This window comes from Aquarana catesbeiana, linkage group LG01 (assembly GCF_042186555.1).
Source record: "Aquarana catesbeiana isolate 2022-GZ linkage group LG01, ASM4218655v1, whole genome shotgun sequence".
Lineage (NCBI taxonomy): Eukaryota > Metazoa > Chordata > Amphibia > Anura > Ranidae > Aquarana > Aquarana catesbeiana.
The window spans coordinates 170,188,075-170,211,212 of record NC_133324.1 but is presented as its reverse complement, the minus strand read 5'-3'; the positions used below and the strand labels follow the sequence as shown (position 1 = coordinate 170,211,212).

At 42.7% G+C, this 23,138-nt stretch overlaps 1 protein-coding gene across 3 annotated transcripts in view; it reads right to left on the bottom strand.

Moving 5' to 3' along the window:
- The window catches only part of LNPEP (leucyl and cystinyl aminopeptidase), a 207,777-nt gene that overhangs the window by 84,474 nt on the left and 100,165 nt on the right, over positions 1–23,138 (bottom strand). For all 3 annotated transcript variants that reach the window (XM_073624540.1, XM_073624539.1, XM_073624538.1), the window contains 3 exons: positions 16,318–16,462; positions 6,752–6,883; positions 4,789–4,909 (listed from right to left, as the gene is read on the bottom strand). In XM_073624540.1, the coding sequence (XP_073480641.1) occupies positions 4,789–4,909; positions 6,752–6,883; positions 16,318–16,462 (398 nt within the window). The remainder of the gene's footprint in view (positions 1–4,788; positions 4,910–6,751; positions 6,884–16,317; positions 16,463–23,138) is intronic.

The following is a 23,138-nucleotide window of genomic DNA, read 5'->3' as shown; positions in this document are numbered from 1 at the left end:
TCCACCCCTCAACTCACTCCATCAGTCTCCTCACGCATCACTAACTTACTAACCAACATATCTGTATGGATGTCACACCACTTCCTCAAACTCAACTTGTCCAAAACCGAGCTTATAATATTTCCTCCCCCACGTTCCTCTTCCCCCGACTTCTCTGTCAAGAGCAATGGCAAAACCATCTACCCGTCCCCACATGTCAGGGTACTAGGTGTTATCCTGGATTCTGAACTCTCCTTTCAGCCCCACATCCAATCACTTTCCAAAGCTTGCCGCCTCAACCTCCGCAACATCTCTAAACTACGTCCCTTTCTAACCAATGAAACCACAAAGCTCCTGATTCACTCCCTGGTTATCTCTCGCCTTGACTATTGCAACTCACTCCTCATTGGCTTACCTTTAAACAGACTATCCCCCCTTCAGTCCATCATGAATGCTGCTGCCAGACTCATCCACCTTACAAACCGCTCAGTGTCTGCTACCCCTCTCTGCCAATCCCTCCATTGGCTACCACTCGCCCAACGAATTAAATTCAAAATACTAACAATAAGTTACAAAGCCATCCACAACTCTGCCCCCAGCTACATCACTAACCTAGTCTCAAAATACCAACCTAATCGCCATCTCCGTTCCTCCCAAGACCTCCTGCTCTCTAGCTCCCTCATCACCTCCTCCCATATCCGCCTCCAGGACTTCTCCCGAGCCTCGCCCATCCTCTGGAATTCCCTACCCCAATCTGTCAGACTGTCTTCAACTTTATCCACTTTTAGGCGATCCCTGAAAACTTTCCTCTTCAGAGAAGCCTATCCTGCCTCCATCTAACAACTGCACTATTTTTTCCATTAGCTCATCCCCCACAGCTATTACCCTTTTGTATCACTTGACCCTCCCTCCTAGATTGTAAGCTCTAATGAGCAGGGCCCTCTGATTCCTCCTGTATTGAATTGTATTGTACTTGTACTGTCTGCCCTAATGTTGTAAAGCGCTGCGTAAACTGTCGGCGCTATATAAATCCTGTATAATAATAATAATAATACACAGAACATGGAAAGGCAATAATTTTAGCAAATATAAACTACTAAATATGTTTTCTCATCAGCAGTATATAGCAGTTTTGCGATTTCTATCAGTGCCTGGTAAAGCTTGTAGGAGGAGTTTTCATTTTCCCAAGATTGTCCTATCAGGATGCAGGACCCCTGACCCTCTGGCCCTGTGCTGATCACATGCACCCTCCCAAGAAAAACAAAAAAAAAACACCTCTAGCAATACACACCAAAACTGAGCATGTGCAGCTTGATTCCAGTAACTGTCTTATCCAGACCTGTTCTGGAGTCAGTAGGAGGGGAGGATCTGTGCATACAGGATCAAACAGCCTTTTAACACAATGCAGAAGATTAACCCCTTAGGTTCCACAGTGAGAGTGTAACACGCATGCTTTAATACATATACAGACTGATTTTACTGTTGTAGTTTTAGGAACACTTCAATCACAACCCAGCAATCAGGAAAGACTCCCCGCTTTATATAGCCGACATCAAACAATGGTCAGCTGCAGATATTCCGTCCCGATTGTGGTCTCCTCCATAAATACAAATGAACCATACTGTCTAAAAAATATAGAAAACAGCGTGAGCTTGCTGTTTTATATGCATCAATAAAAATGGTCCTATTTCAGAGTGCAGCCGTCCAGATTTCACCTCATTCATACTGTACAGTCAAGTAGAATGAAACTGGACAATGAAAGAGCAGCACACTGATGAGTTCATTTCTATGATTATGTTAGCAAATCTCTGTATTAGACTGACAGTATTGCACAATCTCTCAGAGCCATTACCACCTCACACTGCTGGCCCTCAGTCTTGTATTGGGCAGGGGAACAAGGGGCGAGAATATTAGGACAGATTTTAAAACTAGTAACATCCACAAATAGATTTAGTGTGTTAAAGTGAATACAATAGATGGTTCTGATTACTGTACAGTGGGTCTATAGAAGCAGGAGTTGAGAAGTGATGTCAGAGGGATGATCTTGTAGCAGTGTCTTATGCTCCATTCGGAGGAAGTGGCCATCTCTATGACACAAAACACATTTATGGTGTTCTATATATACAGTTTGTGGCCAAAAAACATCTACTTGAAAGAGGAACTTCAGTTTTTTTCTTTTAACGTTACAGTATTTGTAGCTGCTGACTTTTAAAAATCAAGTGCCTGGGGTCCAGCACTGTCTTCCTGCAGACAGCTCTTCTTAACATTACGTGTCCCCAGTGACGCCATCTTGAATATAGGAGTAAACCATGGCTTTCTGAGGAACCACAGTCAGCTGCCAACTGACCATGGGAGAGCTCACCTGTCAGTTTGTGAAAGGTCCAGCAGCCTCCCGGGACATGTGATGGGGCAAGGGATGTCATCCTTGTCTAGGCGAGGGTTCCAGAAGTGGGAACGGGTATCGATAAAAATCGGTACTTGCCCCCAGCCCCAACAAAAAAAATAAATAAATAAAAAAACTAACTCATTTGCAGGCTGGGGGAGGAAGCAAACCAGTGGGACTTAACTTATTGAGTGAAGTTCGCTTTAATAAAGAGATAGTTTCCAATCACATTTTTTACCGATGGCCACTTCTGCTGACAGCTTTCCCATTTTTGGCTGACCAAAGATATTTCATTGTAGAGACAGTAATTATACACTCAGAAGAGGAGAGGGCTATGACTGACAGTAGGGACGTGGGATGTGGCTCTACTAGGCAATCTTCCTGGAGTGATTGAAATCCCCAGCAAATTCAAAAGCATATTGAAGGTGAATAAATTGCTCATAGAAGAAAAAATGCTGCAATTGATTGGTCTGTGTTTTTATGAGCATCTTGTTTTAAGTTGGTGATAGGGTCTCTTTAAACCCGTGAACCATCTGATCCCTCATATATGCGACAGGCTCCCAAAGTGGCGTATGCAGAAATTGCTTTTCAGATTTCACAGCGCCAATTAAAAAAAAGGACCCACCTAAATTTTTTCCCTGTGCGCAACAGACTGATTTGCAATGTCAAACAGACAGCAAAATCTGCTAAACAGCTGATGATTATCTCTGCTCATTAACCCTACATCTCAGAGTTTAAAATCACTTACATCTTCATATTGTGAAAACACACATCATTTAACGCTGTGCAATCAAGTGATGAACGTTTTCAATGTTCTCTGAGTGGGGAAAGGCTCGGTGCCATCATTGTGAACAAGGAACTAATCAAGGGATGTGATAATAAGACAACTGCTTAATGTGAACTAAAATGAAATGTAATTCAAATATGATGCAAATGAATTACAGTATTAAAACAAACACACACATTTGGCTTGCACGGATCTCTGAGGATTCCTAATAAGAAATTCACATCTAAACAGTTTCTCCCTTGTGTTTATGGCAGAGCACACTAAGAGGTTGAGAAATAAGGGGAAAATATGAATTGCATGGAAATCCAATTTATTTGCTATTACAGGAGAAACAAAGAGTTTCATAGCTACAATAATATCCTTATGGTACTTTTCCTAGGACCACACCAAGGCACAGCATTTATTTTTTGTTTTTTTTTTAATTCCTGCCTTATTCACCTCTTAAAGTTTTACTAAACCCAGGACCCTGCATTCACTATATCTGGTCCCCCACAGTACACAGAACATGGAAATGAATTGTAGTAAGTATAAATTGCTAAATACCTTTTATCAGCAGCAGTATATAGCAGTCTTGTGACTTTTATAAGTGTCTGGTTAAAGCTTGTAGGAGGAGTTTTCATTCTACTCTGACTGTCCTATGGGGCTGTATGACCCCTGACCCTCTGGACAGTGCTCTGTGTTGATCACATGCACCCTCCCCCCCCCCCCAAAAAAAAAAAAAAAAAACTCTCTAGCAATACACACCAAACTGAGCATGTGCAGAGTGTCCCCAAGGCTCTGTAATATCAGGAGATGGGTTGGGGACTGTGGAAGAAGGGGAGAATCAGAGAAAACAGGATCAAACAGTTTTTTTTTTTTACACAAATGCGGAGGATTGACCCCTTAGGTTCCACAGTGAATATAACAAGCATGCTTTACTGCATATACAGACTGATTTTACTGTTGTGGGTTTAGTAATACTTTAAGTATATCTTAGAATATGCTTATTCTCAACCACCACAGGTTGACAATTCCATATTGGAAATAGAACCAATATTACGGTCTTGGTTCTATTTCCAAAAGTTTGGGGCGAGTAGCAATCTCTTTTCACCCAAGTGGGTGGGTTCCTCTTTTTCCTATTGACTATTCCCTATTGGCCAATTGACTTCATAATAAGCTGACCCCCTGGGGTCCTCACCTTTCCCTGCCCCTTTGCCATCCCTTTTTTCTTAACCTATGTCCTCTTCTCTTTGCTTTTCCCTTCTCTTCGCTTTCCTTCCTTTTCCTCTTTTCTTTGTTTTTACCTCTCTGATATCCTCTTCCTCGGCTTAACGCCTCTTCCTGCATTACATTTCCTAAAATATCCTCTGCAACTTCTACATCTATGCCCCTTAGACTTACCTGGACAACTACTATGACCTTGGTTTTCAGGTCCCTACCTATATTTTCAACTTTGTGTTGTTGAACCTAAAAAGAGGCCCTCATCTAATATACCTTGGACTATGTCACTTGTTATTGCTAACCTTGTTCTTCTGTATGCTATTGGCCATCTGTATACACCCTCATCAACTTAATTTACTTTATTGTCAACAATGTTACCTTGGTTTATTCCTCAATAAACATATGTAAAAGAAATATATGTGCAGGAAACAAAACAAACCTAATTTTGAGATTGGATAGTTAATTCCAAAATATTGTGTATAAAATTCCAGCAATGTCGCTGCTGCACTCAGAGCGTACTGTGTCTGATTGATCTTTTGTGATATGGCATAGACAGATACCTGTTAATAAAAAGACAAGAAAACAGACGTTGGACATTTCAGCTAATTAGAGCTTAAGGTACATCTAAAGACTTCTGTATGACAGTTCAAACAGGTACCAACATCAGTGTCTCCATACACTGCTACACTGCGTGCATCAATAGAAACACACAGCCCCATAGCCTAAGATGGAAAGGAACTCCCTTGTTCCGCTCTCCTTCTAGCCGCCCCCCCCCCTTCTTCAAGCTAACAGACTGACTAGAACAAACAGTCCACTGTTAACGCTTTCCTGTGAAGACCAGGAGTTCAAAGAAGCAGCCCTGAGAGAGCAGGAGCTCGCAGCATTGAAAGTTGAAAACTTCAACTACTGGTGGAAGAATTTTAAAAAATTGTTTACTGGGAAATGTTTATTTTATTGTAGTCAAGCTAAAAAAAACTGAGGGTTTAATACTACTCCTGAGCTTCCAGAAGCCCCAATTCCTAGGTGCAAACAAAGCAAAGCTGGGCCACCTATTTCAGGCAATGAATCACATTTACAGATTGAAAATAAAAACATGCGAGAGGAAGTGGGCAGGAGCATGAGCACAACACGGGCTTCCAAGCTGCTCAGACTGAAATCTAATAAAATCTAAGTGGTTTCTGCAGGGCATGCAGGTTACTACCTTATAGGGCTGGAGCTATCCTTTAAATTTGTATCAAATCAGGCAGGCCTTTGCACTACAGAGATCTAAAAGAGATTGTACAAAGACCAGGGGTTTTCAAACTTTCTAAACAAAGGGCCAGTTTACTGTCCTTCAGACTTTAGGGGGCCGGACTGATGCCATTAGGAGTAGAAAAGGACCCGACGTCAGTGGGAAAAAATCATGCCCCGTTGTTTGTTTCAGTGGGAATAATTGTGCCTCATCATTGGTGTCAGTGGAAGAAATAGTGCCCCATCATTGGTGTCCCTGGAAGAAATAGTGCCCCACCACTGGTGTAATTGTGCCCCATTGTTGGCTTCATTGGGAGAAATTGTGCCCCATCGTTTGTGTCATTGGCAGGAATAGTGCCTCTTCATTGTTGTCAGTGGGGAATTATGCCCTATTGTTGCTATTAATAAATGAAACAGTGCCCCAATGGGCAGGTAAAAGCGAACAAAAGGCCACATCTGGCCCCCGGGCCGCAGTTTGGAGACCACCACTATAGAGTAACAATCTATTATTACACTGTGGTGCTGACTTACTAAAACTGGAAAGTGCACAATCTGGTGCAGCTGTGCGTGGTAGCCAATCAGCTTCTAACTTCAGCATGTTCAGTCAAGCTTTGACAAAAGAACCTGGAAGCTGATTGGTTTCCATGCAGAGCTGCGCTAGCTTTTGCCTTTTCCAGTTTTGTAAAAAACAACCCCCTGTATTTACTATTCCACTCATATGTAGATCAAAGAGGTGTACTTTCATCAGCATATATATCAGGTAAAGTAACTAAAAGGCACATTTTTTTTGAATAGAGTGGAAAGGAATAGGAACACCTGTCAGGGTTTTATTGCTGTCCATGTCCTTGTTAAAGAGATTCAGCCTCTCCATCTGTCCTATTTAGTGTTATTACCAAGAGTGAAAGCAGAACACCAGAACAGGTATAGATGGGAAATCTTCCAATGGGGACACTAGTTCTCGTGACCCTAGTGACACAGGGATTCCCTCTCATTTCCTGTTTTGGCTATGGGGCAGGAAGTGAAGAGAAATCTTATCTCCCAAATGGAACAGAGGTTCCCTTCCTTACGCTATCCAAAATGAAAAAAAAAAAAAGTTTTTATCCCTCTCTGCTGCATACCCCCTCTGTAACATACTGAAGTAACACTGTGGCCCTGGGGTAACCATTACTTACAAGAGTTCCATTTGTAATGATAGATGAATTCTTCATGTCAGACACAATGAAAGCGACAAGGTAGGTGCTCATTTTCACACTGGTTGCAAATTCATCAAGAAACAGCCCATTTGGGAGTATGGTCGTTTTTGTCTGCAAAGAAACAACTGGTTAGCTTGTCCGATAGGTGTAGGTTAGAAGAAATGATGCTTAGTAGTTGTATCAATGCTTCCCAAACGTGGCTGAAGTGGTTAAAGAAAAAAAAAAAAAAAAAAATTTAGAAAAACCCTTTTAAAGCGGAGTTCCGCTTAAAAAAAATAAAATTACTAAAAGTCAGCAGCTACAAATACCGCAGCTGCTGACTTTTAATAAAATCAGACATTTACCTGTCCCAGGGTCCAGCGATGCGGGGGATCAAAGCCCAGCTCGTCTCCCCCTCCGGCACTGTAACTGTGGGCACCCGGCTGTGGCTTCACAGCCGGGCACCCAATGCGCATGCGCGAGACACCCGCCGTGACTGGCTGCGCAATCATCTGGGACCTGTGACGTGTCGCAGATGATTGCCTAGAGGGAGGGGGCAGAGCTGATCTCCCTTCCGGCACCGAGGGAAGTGAAGTAAGGAGCCGAGGTGAGTAAGGAGGTAGATTACAAGGGACCCCCTAGCAACAGGCATTAAGAGGCGAGTAAAAAAAAAAAAAAAATTTTCTCCAAATGTTTTTTTTTTTATTTATTTCATGCACATTAATGAAACTTTTTTTTGGGTGGAACTCCACTTTAACTCTTTACTGAAAATATGCACAAGCTTAAATGCCCAGGTCACACAAATCTTTTTAAAGCTGAACTCTATGGCATGCAAATATTGTCTAAATACAAGAGTCATCTGTATTTTTTACTTGAATTTTGGTGTGCTTTGTGCATTTCATTCAGATCTGTGCAGTAATCCAATGTGAAATTTTGCCTCGGTGTAGGAGCTCACTGCTGTTTCTCTCCCTGTGCAGGGTGGTAGGTCTAATCTCCACCCCTTCCTGTAGTTTTCTGTAGACAGCCTGTAGTGGGAGGAGCCTCCCACAGCTCTGCTTCTGGACGGACTACGAACAGCACAGTTATGATGGCACTACTACTTTTACAAGAGAAGATCTGGATTTACAAATGCAATTGGTAAACCCAACCAGGATTTAAATGATTTGTGGCTATTGAGGAATCTATTTAAACAAAAAAAGTGTGCCTAGGGTCCAGCTTTAACCTCCCTGGCGGTATGATTATTTCGGATTTTAGGTGCTGAAAGCGGTACCATTATTTTGCATGGAAATTTGGCGTTTTATATTGTAGGTCTGTAAATCTTAACAAGAACACACTTAAATCTGTCCAAACCAGAGTCTAGTAGATATCCCGGGTATGATAAAGTTTGAAACACAAAAACATAAATTATAATATAATAAATAAAAATAAATAATTAAAAAAAAAAAAAAAAAATAGTAATAAAATAAATTTCCCCACAATTCACTATCGCTCAATTCTGCAAGTGTTCTAATTTACTATCGCTGTTTTCTAGCTGGTCTAAAGCCACTTTTGACGTAAAGGGACACTTTTTGGTTGCTATGGACAATCTCCAGTTTCCAGGCAGAAAGAACAGTGTATATCATGTAAAACTGCATGCAGGGCATGGGCCAAAGCACTGGGGACAAAAGGGATGTGAAATCATTTCATACAGTACTGTAATCTGTAAGATTACAGTACTGTATGTGTTATGATTTTTACTTTTTTTTTAATTTGCCGCCAGGCTCCGCCCCCGTGCGTCGCGCCGCTCGCAGGGAACGGAGCCTGGCACGGAGAGGCTTCGGAGGAGGACGGAGCCCTCGGACACTGCGAGTGACATCGCAGGATCCCGGGGACAAGGTAAGTAACGCCGCCCCAGGATCCTGCAATGCGATCCCGAGTGTGGCTCGGGGTTACCGCTAATGGTACTGAATTTTAACCCCGAGCCACACTCGGGAAAACCGCCAGGGAGGCTACCATGTTCCAGCTCCTTATTCTGCTTTCTTATTATAAAAAAACATGTCAAAACACAGCAGAAAGAGTTGAACACCACTGTAATTGCCATAGCAGGTGTAAGACAAGGAAAATGAGCCTACAGAGAACAACCTATAGAGTCCCTGAAATTTTAAGAAATAGGAGGCTTAACTCTCCAATATGCTGCAAAAATGAAGTTTTTTCTTTCAAATAATTTGTGTCGTTAATTAAAAACAGTAACTTCTACACATAGCTTTATGGCTTTAATCTTAAAGTGATATTAGTCTTTTTTTTTTTGTTTAAAAATAACAAATATATGTTACACTTACCTGCTTTCTGCAGTGGTTTTGCACAGAGCAGCCCGGATCCTCCTCTTCTCGGGTCCCTTACCGGTGCTCTTGGCCCCTCTTTCCTGTCCCCACAACAAGCAGCTTTCTATGGGGGCACCTGAGCCAAGCTGCTGCTCTGTGTGTCTATTCAGACACAGGGCTGTGGCTCGGCCCTGCCCCCACTCCTCTCATTGGCTCACTGACTTTGACAGCAGTAGGAGCCAATAGCACCCGCTGCTGTGTCTCAGCCAATTAGGACGGAGAGTCCCGGGTAGCCGAGGATCTCGTGCAACATCGCTGGATTGAGATGGGGCTCAGGTAAATATTAAGGGGGCTTCTGCACGCTGAAGGTTTTTTATCCTTATGCATAGATTGCATTAAAATAAAATAAAAAATCCCTGCCTTTAGAACCACTTTAAGGTATAATCCCTTAAGGTATAAGGGAAACTGTTTAACATTAAACATTACTCCACCCAATTACTGTTGAAGAAAATGATTAGGAATTGCAAGAACAATTTTAATTCGAATGGACCTCAAGGGACCAACACTAGCATTCCTGGGTTAGAATTGGTTTGTCTTAAAGTGTCACTAAACCCACATCATAAAAAAAACTATCAATAAATAGTGTATTACATGCTGTTCATACTCAGTCACTACAGGATTCATTTTCTGTATTCTGCAAAAAAAAAAAAAAAAAATAAAAAAACTGGTTGATTCTGCTGTTCTCTGTCTGCCCTTCTGTTCATGTCCCCAATCTAGCTAGGGACTTTGCAGAGCCGTGTTGGCAGCTCTGCACATGCTCAGTTTTCAGTGAGTTTCTCTGCTGAGCATTTACATCTGAGCAGTCCATGTGACTAGAGAGTCATACATGTGGGTGTATACACAGTGGTAAATGACAGCCCTCTCTCTCCCTCCTCCTCCATACCCACCAACACAATGGGGGCAGGATATTGCATGTAGATTGATGGAGGCTTCACCTCCCTCCTATTCTTTGACACAGGCTGGATGGGGCGTGACACACCCTGTGACTGGCAGAAATCCACCCACATGATGTTCTTGCCAAAAAATAATAAAGATTTGATTTTAAATATATATTTGTATGACAATTTAAAACAGTTTATTGATATTCATTTTTACTCTGCATACCAAGGGCTGCTTTTTTTTTTTTTAACATGTTACCAGCAGCATGGGACTAGAAGCTCCTCCTGCTTATGTTTCCCAATAGACAGGCTGGGAAAGAGCTGGGTTACATGACGGTTGTAGATCGATTTTTTTAGATTAAAATAATTACATCTGCATAAATAAATAGAAGGGACGATGTAATTTAAACAGTGTGTGTTTAGTATCACTTTAAGTTCTACCTCTCTGTGGCAAGAAAACATAGATACCCCAGTTGCCCCGGTCACTGACTTAAAGGAAGTAATGAACAGGTTGCCCGAGAAGCGGCAGATCATGGCTGAAAAAAGGATAGCCCAAGGATCTGATCCACTGTGTGTGGTTAGAATAACAAAGAAAAGCAGCAATAGTTGTTACACTTAAAACATAAATAGTGGAACGTTTGTAAAGCAAGTATGTCAAACTAAAATACACCAGTGGGCCCAACTGTCTGGAATAACTGCTCTGGTTAGAGGCACGGTGATTACTTACAAACCAGTGGTGGATTTCTTTGCACTGGAGTTGGAGGTTCATATGTAATGATTTTCTGTTCACAATGGACTTTATATTTGCTTTTTCATCTTATGTAAGATACATGAACACTTATATGCGGCTTACTTTTATTAGTGTGTTCTTGTCACAGTTTTTTAAATACATTATTTCTGATGAACGGTTCTATTACAATTTTTTGCACTTTTGCACGTTTGACCATTTGCTGTTTCATATTGCAATTTTTGCATTCTTTTTGTTAGAGTTATAGCGCTGCTTTGGTTTATGTTTGCAATAAGAACTCTTCTACTATATCTTAGTGCATGGTAGCTTGGTTTCTAATAGATCAATTTATGTTCCAATTGATCTCTCCCAATAAGAATTTAGTCGATCTATAGTTAACAACCCATTCATTTGACATCACACATATAGGAAGTGGATTTAAAGTCAAAAGATACAAGTTATTGATCATATCTTTGTTTTCACTCAAAATCGGATTGATAAAAATATGATCAAATTCATGACCAAAACATGACTGTGCTGTCTGACTGATACAAAACGATGGACAGTTTTCAGCCCTGGAAAATCAACTCCATTCTAGAATCGATATGAAAGGGAATGCCTATTTAATGATATGTGATTCAGTTTTTATTACAATCACATATTAGGGAAGATTTATTAAAACTGGTACACACAAAATCTGGTGCAGCTGTGAATAGTAACCAGTCAGCTTCTAACTTCAGCTTGTTCAACTTTATAGCCTGATAAAAAATAATGTTCTTTAGCAAGGAACATACAATCTACATTAATAATTATGCTACCAAAATTAGGGTGTGTTATAAATTGCCTCCAGAATTGTTCCCATAACTTCTTACCAGAGGATGCCATGTTGCTGAAGCCCAGAGCCCCTGAACAACAGTAAACCTTTAGGCTATCAGCAGATTGGCCTCTAGTGGTTCTGGTTTTCAACAGTATGCCAAAAAATGCCACAAATGGAAAACAAGTGAGCACATGCAGAGCAGGGCGAGACAGTGTATTACTGGAATTTAAACAGTATAGACACTTATTTGTAATGTTTTGCTATACCAGCAAAACGGACAGCCTAAAGTGATTGAGCAGGACTTTATTTTCAGACTAAAGTTCCACTTTAAAGTGTAACTCCACTTTTGTTGAGAAAAAAAATAAAACATTCCCCTCTGGGTGATCTATGTGCATTGTAGGGCTGAAACAACTAATCGATTAATCGACAACTAATCGATTATGAAAATAATCGATTACTATTTTCATAATCGATTAATCGGCCAGTAACATAATGGGGTTAAAAAAATTAAATTGAGCCTTTTATAGTACAAAAAAGAGCAAATAATCGCTACTGTAAATGTTACTATCACCGTTCTACAGTAAAAAAAATGAACCCCTTACAATAGAGATTATTTGCTTTTTTTGTACTATAAAGGGCTAATTTTAGTTTTTTTTTTAACCCCATTATGTTACTAAACGTCTTAGACCTGGTTCACATCTATGTGTTTTTTGGTGCTTTTTGCAGAAACGGACTGCAGTTCATTTACATGGTTTCCTATGGGACACATTCACATCTATGCTTTTTTCCAGCCGCTGCGTATTTGGAAAAGGTCAGGGACTTTTTTTTATGCAAAACTGTGCTTTTTTGGTTCAATACACTTCAATGGAAAAGCTGCAGAAAAGCATGTAATGCGTTTTTGTAGCAATTTGTGTTTTTTAATCTGCCCAACAACAAATTGGCCATAAAATGCAAAAAAATGCAAATTGCAGCAAAATCACGTGAGCAAAAATCAAAATGCACAGCAAAAAGCACTACAGAAACATATCAAAAGCAAACTGCATAGGTGTGTAGCGAGCCTTATGCTGGCCACAGGGATCAATTTTCAGACAAGAATATTCAGACGAAAAATCTTTGTACATTTGCTGAATGAAAGAATGTTTGAAATTTTTACTTGTTTTTAACATTGTTTTTAAAATGAACGAAAACCACATACACCGTCTGAAAATTCCTTTGACCAAGAAGTTTTCTAACATTTCCAAATTGTCACTGTGGTTGAAAATGAACGTCAATTTGACCCCACTAACGATTAGAAAATCGAACAAACGTTCTTAAAATGCCATTTTTTTTTTTTTGAAGGAAGACATTGTTTAAAAAAAAAAAAATTGATCTCTGAGTCTGATGATATTTACCAGATTCACCCCTTTTTTAATAGTATATATCCTCTAATAGCATATACAGTATATCTCTCCTCTAACAGTATATACAGTATGTCTCTTCTGTCTGTTATTCTCAGAGTGGATTAGATATGTTGCTCCCTAACTATATAGTTATTTATATTTACCACTGCAAAGAGATATTTAAGAATACATTGCCTTTTTTTTTAAAACTTTACAAATTAACTAAATTATGCACAACACTTTTTTTTTTTTAAGCTTATCAACCGATTAATCGATTAATCGAAACAATCGGCCAACTAATCGATTATGAAAATAATCGTTAGTTGCAGCCCTAGTGCATTGCAAGGATTTTAACAATGTTTGCTGCAGATTCCCACCTTTCCTTATTCTGAAGAAATCCCTGTGTGTTCCTCTGTGCTGAGTGAGTCGAATGCGAGTGGTTTCATAATTATTAACCAGCTGCTGCAGAATCAGGCCTCTAATGAAGACAATTGCTGGGCCTGCATCCCTTTCGATTGATTTCCCATTGGGAATATCTCACCAAAGACTCAATTTTTGTTGCAGGGGGTGCAAAAAATATGACTTGTATCTTAGTGCAGACTTCTGGGAAAATCAGTGAGCCAATCACACAAGCAGGAAATGATGTTTCTGGGGGGCGTTCTGTACACATTCTGTGTACAGGACACCTCCAGGTAGCCATATTGCATTGCATTTTCAGAAAATTACAGAGCTGCAGATTGAAAAGGAAAAGGTAATTTTCAATAGCATTCAATCACAATATGACTTGTTTCGCAATTGTATAGGCTATATTATTATTTATTTTTATTTGCTATTTTTCTCCCCATGAAAGTGGAGTTACCCTTTAAGCTGTATTATTATTTAAGGTACTTATATAGCGCCGTCAATTTACGCAACGCTTTACATATACATTGTACATTCACATCAGTCCCTACCCTCAAGGAGATTACAATCTAAAGTTCCCAACTCATATTCATATACTAGGGCCAATTTAGACAGAAACCAGCTTTGACATTAAAACCTACAAACCGATTACTATGCATATCCGCACCAGATTTTGTGTGTGCCAGTTTTAATAAATCCTCCCCATTGACTGGATAATAAAATCAAAGTGCATATGGTCACTATTGGCCTTGCTTACACAAAGTAGACAAAGCGTGTAGTTGCATTATAGCAGTCAAACATTTTATTTCTTATTCAACCATGATATGCCACGAAAGAAAATTGGTAACACGGGAGCAGAGATTTAAAGTGATATTAAAAAGGCACATTTTATTTTTTAAATAACAACCATGTCATACTCACCTGCTCTGTGAAGTGGTTTTGCACAGAGCAGCCGGAATCCTACTCTTCTTGGGTCCCCCCGCTGACGCTCCTGGCCCCTCCCTCCTGTTGAGTGCCCCCACATCTGCACTAGAGCATTTGTTTCATTACATTAGGCGACCCATCAGAATTTGTAACGGAAGTGATGTTCCGTTGCTGCCATCTTGCTACACCCGCACTCGTCCACAGTAAGAATACATTGAGAAGGCGGCAAGTGGACATCTTGTTACACCCACCGGAGTCATGCATTTCACACTTATTTTTAACAGTAAACTAAGCTTACATAGTAAATTTCTGTATTTAAAAATCCGTCTGACTGTTTAGATGTTGAATTTTAAATGTAGAGGCAAACCTGCTGATCTCACAGGTTTGTTAATCTGACACAAGACCGCTACTTTGAAAAATCAACATCAAAACAATCTGAGGGATTAAAAAATACTGAATTTCACTAGACAAGCTACATTTACTGTTAAAAATAAGTGTGAAATGCAAAACTCCAGTGGGTGTAACAAGATGTCCGCTTGCCGCCATCTCACTGTATCCTTAGTGTCGCCAAGTGCGGGGTGTAGCAAGATGGCGGCGAAAGGAATGTCACTTACAAAATCTGAGGGGTCGCCTAATCTGACGGAACAGGCTCACTCCCGAGCAGCTACTCTGTGTATCCATTCACATACAAAGCGGCGCTCGACCCCACCCCTGCTCTCTCCACATTGGCTCACTGGTTATGAATTAGGGGTACACCGAATGGGTTTTTTGGTGCCGGAATCGATACCAGATGAAAAATACACTAGGCCGAACACTGATACTGAAAATGACCGATACCGAAACTTATTTTTTTTTAAATATTTTTATACAGGAGATGGTCAGAGACTGGGGACATGGTACAGGAGAATGGTCAGAGACTGGGGACATGGTACAGAAGAATGGTCAGAGACTGGGGACATGGTACAGGAGAATGGTCAGAGACTGGGGACATGGTACAGGAGAATAGTCAGAGACTGGGGACATGGTACAGGAGAATGGTCAGAGACTGGGGACATGATATAGGAGATGGTCAGAGACTGCAGACATGATACAAGAGATCAATGCAGCCTCACCAGTGCCCGTCAGATGCAGCCTGCCTGTGTCCCCAATGCAGCCAGCCAGCCTGTGTCCCCAATGCAGCCAGCCAGCCTGTGTCCCCAATGCAGCCAGCCAGCCTGTGTCCCCAATGCAGCCAGCCAGCCTGTGTCCCCAGTGCAGCCAGCCAGCCTGTGTCCCCAGTGCAGCCAGCCTGTGTCCCCAGTGCAGTCAGCCTGTGTCCCCAGTGCAGCCAGCCTGCCAGCCTGTGTCCCCAGTGCAGCCAGCCTGTGCGAGGGAAGAGAGAGGAGAGGCCGCCTGGTTGATTAGAGCGCGGGGAACATAACAGCTATCATTTTAATAGCGGTATGTTCCCCGCCGCGCGCCGTCACATACAACCCCTCCTCTTTGTCCGTGCACTTTGATATCAAAGTTCCCTGGACAAGGGGGAGGGGCTGTGACGGTGCGCGGCGGGGAACACACAGCTATTGAAATGAAAGCTGTTATGTTCGCTATAATCAACCAAGCAGCGGCTCTCCTCTCTCTTCTACGCTATAGGACACCCCCATAATGGGCGGCACCAGGGGCGGGGGGGCAGGCCCCATCCCATTTTCGGCCATTTTTCTCTTTTGGCAAATTGGCAAAAAGGCCATTTTCAGCGGCCAAAATTTCGGTGCATCCCTACTGTGAATGACTGTAGTGGGAACCAATGGCTCCCCCTGCTATCTCAGCCAATGTGGAGGAAGAGACCCGGGAGAGCCGCTGCTCATCGCTGGATTCAGATGGGGCTCAAGTGAGTGTCGGGGGTAGAAGGCACGAAGGTAAAAAACCTTGAGTCTTTACAACCACTTTAAACTGTTTAATTATAGTATATAGGACTTGATGTGATATATCAAGTTTTTTTTCGTTGAATCCACCCCCTCTAAATATCAAATCACGGGAGGATTAAAAACATTAAGAGCCTATAAAGCTCCCACCATCAAGATAAGAGAGAAACAAGATTACCTTGGGCATGTTTGATAAAGCAATATGCTTTTCGGTTCTTTTGATCTTCACTTGGAATGTGGATTTAAATGCTGGTTCATCAAAGCATGGAAAAGCTTTTCTTGCTGCAAGAGGCTCAAACTGTGTCGCTGCAAGCCACTTTTTGCTGTTAAACATGAAAGTAAACATTAGCATAATGTCTTCCCATATCCCTGTTTAGTCTGACAACGGCTATTGTAGCACAGGTCACATTACTGGAACATACAAGAGGCATTATACATGTTTGTTTTCTAATAGCACAGTATTAGACTAAAAACACCCCGGAGAACTCATACTTCCTTTTACCGCTATAGCAACATGTACAAATTAATTATATGTACACATGCGTGATATCAAATTCAAACATGTTTAGTAGAACTGAACAAACAGCTTTAAAACTGTGGATATTTTTTCCAATTTATCAGCCAGCTGACTATTGGAATTTAACTACGGTCCATGTTCAGTGAACGTCAGTTATATACATTAGATGTTCAGTGAACATATCATTTTTATGTTATAATATCACATCCTGAAAATATTTTAACGTGACAATATTGCCGATCAATAGGTTTGAAGCCACCTATAGACTGCATTGATTTTGTGATCAGTCTGAGCACATTGATAGATTTGCACTGGAGGTGTAGGAAAAGGCCAGCAATGAGAAGCACTATAAAGAGTGAAATATATATTCAAAAGAGCAAATATTTCTGGCCACATGTATATGGGATATACAATAAGTAGTGATGCACCGAATGGGTTTTTTGGTGCCGAAACCGATACCGAAAATAAATCTTCCTTGATCCTGAAAACCGATACCAAAAGTGACTGTTTTTAAAAAAATATTTTTATACAGGAGATGGTCAGAGACTGCAGACATAGTACAGGAAATGGTCAGAGACTGCAGACATAGTACAGGAGATGGTCAGAGACTGCAGACATAGTACAGGAGATGGTCAGAGACTGCAGACATAGTACAGGAGATGGTCAGAGACTGCAGACATAGTACAGGAGATGGTCAGAGACTGCAGACGTAGTACAGGAAATGGTCAGAGACTGCAGACATACTACAGGAGATGGTCAGATACTGCAGACATGGTACAGGAGATGGTCAGATACTGCAGACATAGTACAGGAGATGATCAGAGACTGCAGACATGGTACAGGAGATGGTCAGAGACTGCATAGTACAGGAGATGATCAGAGACTGCATAGTACAGGAGATGATCAGAGACTGCATAGTACAGGAGATGATCAGAGACTGCAGACATAGTACAGGAGATGATCAGGGACTGCAGACATAGTACAGGAGATGATCAGGGACTGCAGACATAGTACAGGAGATGATCAGGGACTGCAGACATAGTACAAGAGATGGTCAGAGACTGCAGACATGCTACAGGAGATGGTCAGAGACTGCAGACATACTACAGGAGATCAATGCAGCCTCACAAGTGGCCATCATATGCAGCCTGCCTGTGCCCAGCAACCTACCAGTGCCCATCATTTGCAGCCTGCCTGTGCCTCACCAGTGCCCAGCAGCCTACCAGTGCCTCACCAGTGCCCAGCAGCCTACCAGTGCCCATCATTTGCAGCCTGCCTGTGCCTCACCAGTGCCCAGCAGCCTACCAGTGCCCATCATTTGCAGCCTGCCTGTGCCACACCAGTGCCCAGCAGCCTACCAGTGCCCGTCCTGCAGCCTGCCTGTGCCTCACCAGTGCATATAAACATACACATATAAAACACACACACACAAACATACACATATAAAACACACATACACACATATATAAACATACACACATATAAAAACGCACATGCATACAAACATAGATAGACAGCCTTTTTAAAAATTGGCAGCTGCAGCTCTGTACCTTCAATCTCCATGCCGGTACTGCACTGTAGGGGGAAGCAGAGAGCACAGCACACACTGCTAGACACCTCTCCCTTACTTTCACTTTCAGAGTAAACAGCGTGACCTAGCTCCTGCACAGCCGATTTACACATCGGCTGAGGATCCATATGCAGCCACCGCTCGGGGAGAGAGGGACATTACTCAGAGACCCCACAGGCCGCCTGCAGCATGGACGAGGAGGGAGGGGAGGGGAGAAGGAGAGAGTAAGGACAGGCGCTCCAGAATGACACCCCCGTGGGCCCAGCAGGCCCCGCCCCATTTTTGGCAAGAATTCCCTTTCGGCTTTTTGCCGAAAGGGCCATTTTCGGCCAATATGGTGGCCGAAATTACGGTGCATCCCTAACAATAAGTAAAAATTTCAACCTTTAATAAACAAATTACATGAACTAAGCTGTTGACCATATAGGAGTGTGTGTATATTTTTATAAATAATGTCAAAAGTATTGAGACGCCTGCTTTTACAGGCACATGAACTTTAATGGCGTCTAAGTCTGCAGAGTTCAATATTGAGTTGGCCCACCCTTTGCAGCTATAACAGCATCAACTCTTCTGGGAAGGCCGTCCACAAGGTTTAGGAGTGTGTGTCAATGGGTATGTTTGACCATTCTTCCAGAAGTGCATTTGTGAGGTGAGGCACTGATGTTGGACGAGAAGGCATGGCTCACAGTCTCCGCTCTAATTCATCCCAAAGGTGTTCTATCGGGTTGAGGTCAGGGCTCTGTGCAGCCAGTCAAGTTCCTCCACCCCAAACTCGCTCAGCCATATCTTTTTGGACCTTGCTTTATGCACTGGTGTGCAGTCATGTTGGAACAGAAAGGGCCATTCCCAAACTGTTCCCACAAAGTTGGGAGCATGAAACTGTCCAAAATGTCTTGGTATGCTGACCCCTTAGTTCCCTTCACTGGAAGTAAGGGGCCAAGCCCAACCCCTGAGAAACAGCCCCACACCATAATCTCCCCTTCACCAAATGATTTGGACCAGTGCACCAACAAAGGTCTGACTGGCCTCCACCTCAACCCAATAGAATACCAATGGATGAATTAGAGTGGAGACTGCGAGCCAGGCCTGCTTGTCCAACATAAGTGCCTGACCTTACAAATGTGCTTCTGGAAGAATGGTTAAACAATCCCATAGACACACACCTAAACCTTGTGAGACAGCCTTCCCAGAAGAGTTGAAGCTACACAGGGTGGGCCAACTCAACATTGAACCCTACGGACTAAGACTGAGATGCCATTAAAGTTCTGGAACAATATTTTTATTGGAAGAAGTATAACATCTTAAAAAACGTTCACCCGTGCAGAGGTGCAGTTCAGTGAACATAACCATTTGACTTTAATGGGTATTAGCCCTGTACTGGGCGATCTTATGGGACAACCCATAGGTCCCTATAGATCGTCAGGGCATGAGGGCCAACTAACTAGGGCCCAAGATGCAGGTGCACTGGATCACAGCGGAGGGAAATGCATGTATTGGTCTGATGGATCCCCCAGCCACAGGTCGGGATGAACATTCGGCAAAAATACAAAAAGAAAAAAAAAGTTTAAAATGTAGCAATGGTGGCCAACAAGCGGTGGGCCCTAAATCCGAGGATCCAGGGTTACCCTAGAGCAAAGTAGACCAAGGGCGGCCATAGGCATAGTCTCGATTGCAGAAGAAAAAAGAGAGAGAGAAGAGAGAGAGAGACAAGGAAGTAGGGGTCAGGATAGAAAGAGAAAAAGGAGGGGGCGGGTTTGGGGGAGTCCTGCAGGAGGGGGAAGACCAAACTCAGGTGAGGCCCAGACTGCTCAGGTGCAAAGTGGGAGTAGCATAGGACCACCAAGGTGACCATACTTTATGGAATTTAGAGTGAGAATCATTTAAAATACTCTACATTGTCTCACTGATCATGAGATAAGTTAGAGTGCGCTTCACTATTGCAAACGGAACAGAGGACCTCTTCCAAGCTCTTGCTGTAACCCGTTTGGCCGCGATAAACAAATAAGTTGCCAGTTTCTGTTGGTAAGAAAGCAAGCCCTAAATCGGGTAGTGCAACAAGGAAGGTTTAGCATCTCTGCATATGGGTATATGAAATAAGGAGTGTAGGAGTCCAAAACACCCTGAACCAAAACCCTATGAGGCGAGGACAAGCCCACCAAATGTGTATTACATCGCCCCATTGGTCACACTCTTTAAAGCATCGGTTATTAAAGGATGGATTTGTGCTTGCTATCCGGGCCGGGACCCAGTACCACCATAGAAGAACTTTGTATGCAGCTTCTAGGGTAGCCGTGTCGAAGGAGCATTTAGTGACAGAGAACCAAGCCTTGTTCCAGTCTTCTGGTTCGATAGAGGTCTCCAAGTCCTGTTCCCACCACAACTTATAAGATGCGGCCTCGGGCAAGTCTATAGCGTTTAGAGAAGAATAGATTCACCGAGGGGGAATGGAGGCAAAGGTGTTCAAAAAATGTTTTTTGGAAAGGATAAGAGGAGTTGCGTCTCAACGAAGAGACCCAGTGGTTTAGATGAGCGTAGCGTTGGAATTCTGCCAAGGGCGCCTCATGGGTATCCTGGAAGGAAGACCAGGAGGGAAGAATGCGGGATGAGAGAAAATGTCGGACCTCCGTGAAGCCATGTGTGGACCACCAAGAGAAGGAGCTTGGTTGATCAAGGCCCGGCAGGAACAGGGGATTATTAGGAAGAGGGAGGAGTGGTAGAAAGGGGGACATAAGGTTACCTGAGTAGCGGACAGAGTCCCAGAGTTTTAAGCTATGACACATAAGCGGGCTAAGAGAGGAGGGGTATAGCTTATAAGGAAGCCACAATAGAGCCGAAAGAGGAATAGGGGCACTGTTGGAGAGTTCAGGAAGCACCCACAGCAGGATGTCGGAGGTTGCATGGAGCAAGGTTAATTAAGAGATCTGGGCAGCCTGATAGTACTTGGCTAAATTAGGTACCCATAGGCCACCTCGCAATCTATGTCTGTAAAGGGTGGAACGCGACACCCGGGGACATTGAAAAGCCCAGATGAAGGATAGGACCTTATTCTGCAATAATTGTAGGAAAAAGGAAGGGAGTACAGAAATAAAGAACTTTAGGGACAATGGTCATCTTGACCGTGTGGATGCGACCTATCCAGGACAAAAGATGGAAACCGCCAGGATTTCATTAAGGGTGTAAGTGATCGTAGCAAGGGATATTAGTTGGTGGCAAAAAGGGATGAGTAAAGAGGAATCAACATGACGCCAAGGTAATCCAGGGAGGAGGAGTTCCATCCGTATGGGAAAAAGGCTCGTAGCTGAGCCACCAAAGAGGGTGGTAAGGTAATGTTCAAGGTAGTGGTCTTATAGGGGTTGACTTCAAGCCTAGAGAAGGCTGAGAAACGGGAGAGTAAGGATTGAAGATTAGGAAAATGGTCAGGGTCAAGAGGGCATCAGCAGCAAAGAGGCTGACTTTATGATGAATACTGGCTTACGAGATGCCAGAGATATAGGGATAATCTCTAAAGGCAATGGCCAGGGGTTCAAAGGCCAAGGTAAAAAGGGATGGTGACAGGGGGCAACCCTGTCTGGTCCCTTGGTAGATCGAAAAGGAGGCAGAAAGTTGGCCAGCATAAGTGACCTTAGCGGAGGGGGGAAGAGGGATCACGTAATCTCTGTTCTCAGCTGCATAAGGGGCTTAGAGAGGTGGGGTGGAGAAACAGCAGTTCACTGACCTTCCCAGTGATTAGCTGTGCAGGTGGAGGTGTCAGCACAGGTGTGACCAGCCAGAAAACTGACCACGCTGGGATAGATGTGCTCTCAATGCCTAGCATGGTCAGTTTGAATCAGGAAAGCAGGGGCAGGATCACCAGATATTTCACACAAAGAGAACAGGATACTTTTACATACAAGTACATGGTACAGCAGGCACATATCAGGAATATGAAATGTTGAGATCCACTTTAAAGATTTGGCTGGGAGCCATATATACATTAGACAACTGCCTCTTGAAGCTGGAGATCATATCTGATTATACTTACCTTTAGGTCCAGCACGCCATCAACATTCCTCTTGCAGAAGGGATAAAGAGTAACAGAAGGGAATAAAAAGTTAAGTTTAGTATACACATTGAGGTTTTTTTTTTTTTTTTTTTGTGCAACCAGCAGGCTATACAAATAAAACTCACATATCCCCGCATCAACACAAGTGATGTAGATGCAGGACTTTCTCCCGCTATTCTATTTTGACAGGGGGAGGGGGCTCCCTCCCCTGTCAAAATACACAGATCAGCGGTGCAGTCATTGGCTGCAAGCACTGATAGAATGCTGGATTTCTAGCACGACTAGTCGACAGAAGGGGGTTTCTGTCGAACAGAAAGGAGTAAACACAAAGTCGGCCTGTTGCCATTGAACTGGCCGATTTTCGGTACGTGTGTATCCAAGCTGTATCCAAGCTTTGCCGTTCCTGGGGAAAATGCTGCTCCTGGTTCCCTCCAGTTCTGGTCACATAATGTCCAGGCTTTCGTTTTCTTTAGCCATGATTGCAAAGTGTCAGCTTAATAAGAACTCTGACACTCACCTTGAAAAAAATTAAATGAACAAGTGCTTCTATTTTTGTTTACATAAGCAGTACTGGAAAGACCCTGGATTAGCGCTTCACTTCTGAAAAAGTATGTCAGCCCTTTCTTCAGATTGTTAAAGTTGGTTTTATTGTAGGCGCACTTTAAATAATATTCAATGAAAGGTCACTCCCGCGTGTCGTCCAGCAGCCACTGCCTGTATAGGTGTGCAATTGAGATGATTTCTCAGCAGACGGCTATGGAGACATTTGTGACACAGAGACAATGCAGACAACAGCTGCTATAGTACCCAGGGGGATGAACAGATTGCAGGGCTGGGGGCACAGAGTCACGTCTCCCCTTATTTAGGCTT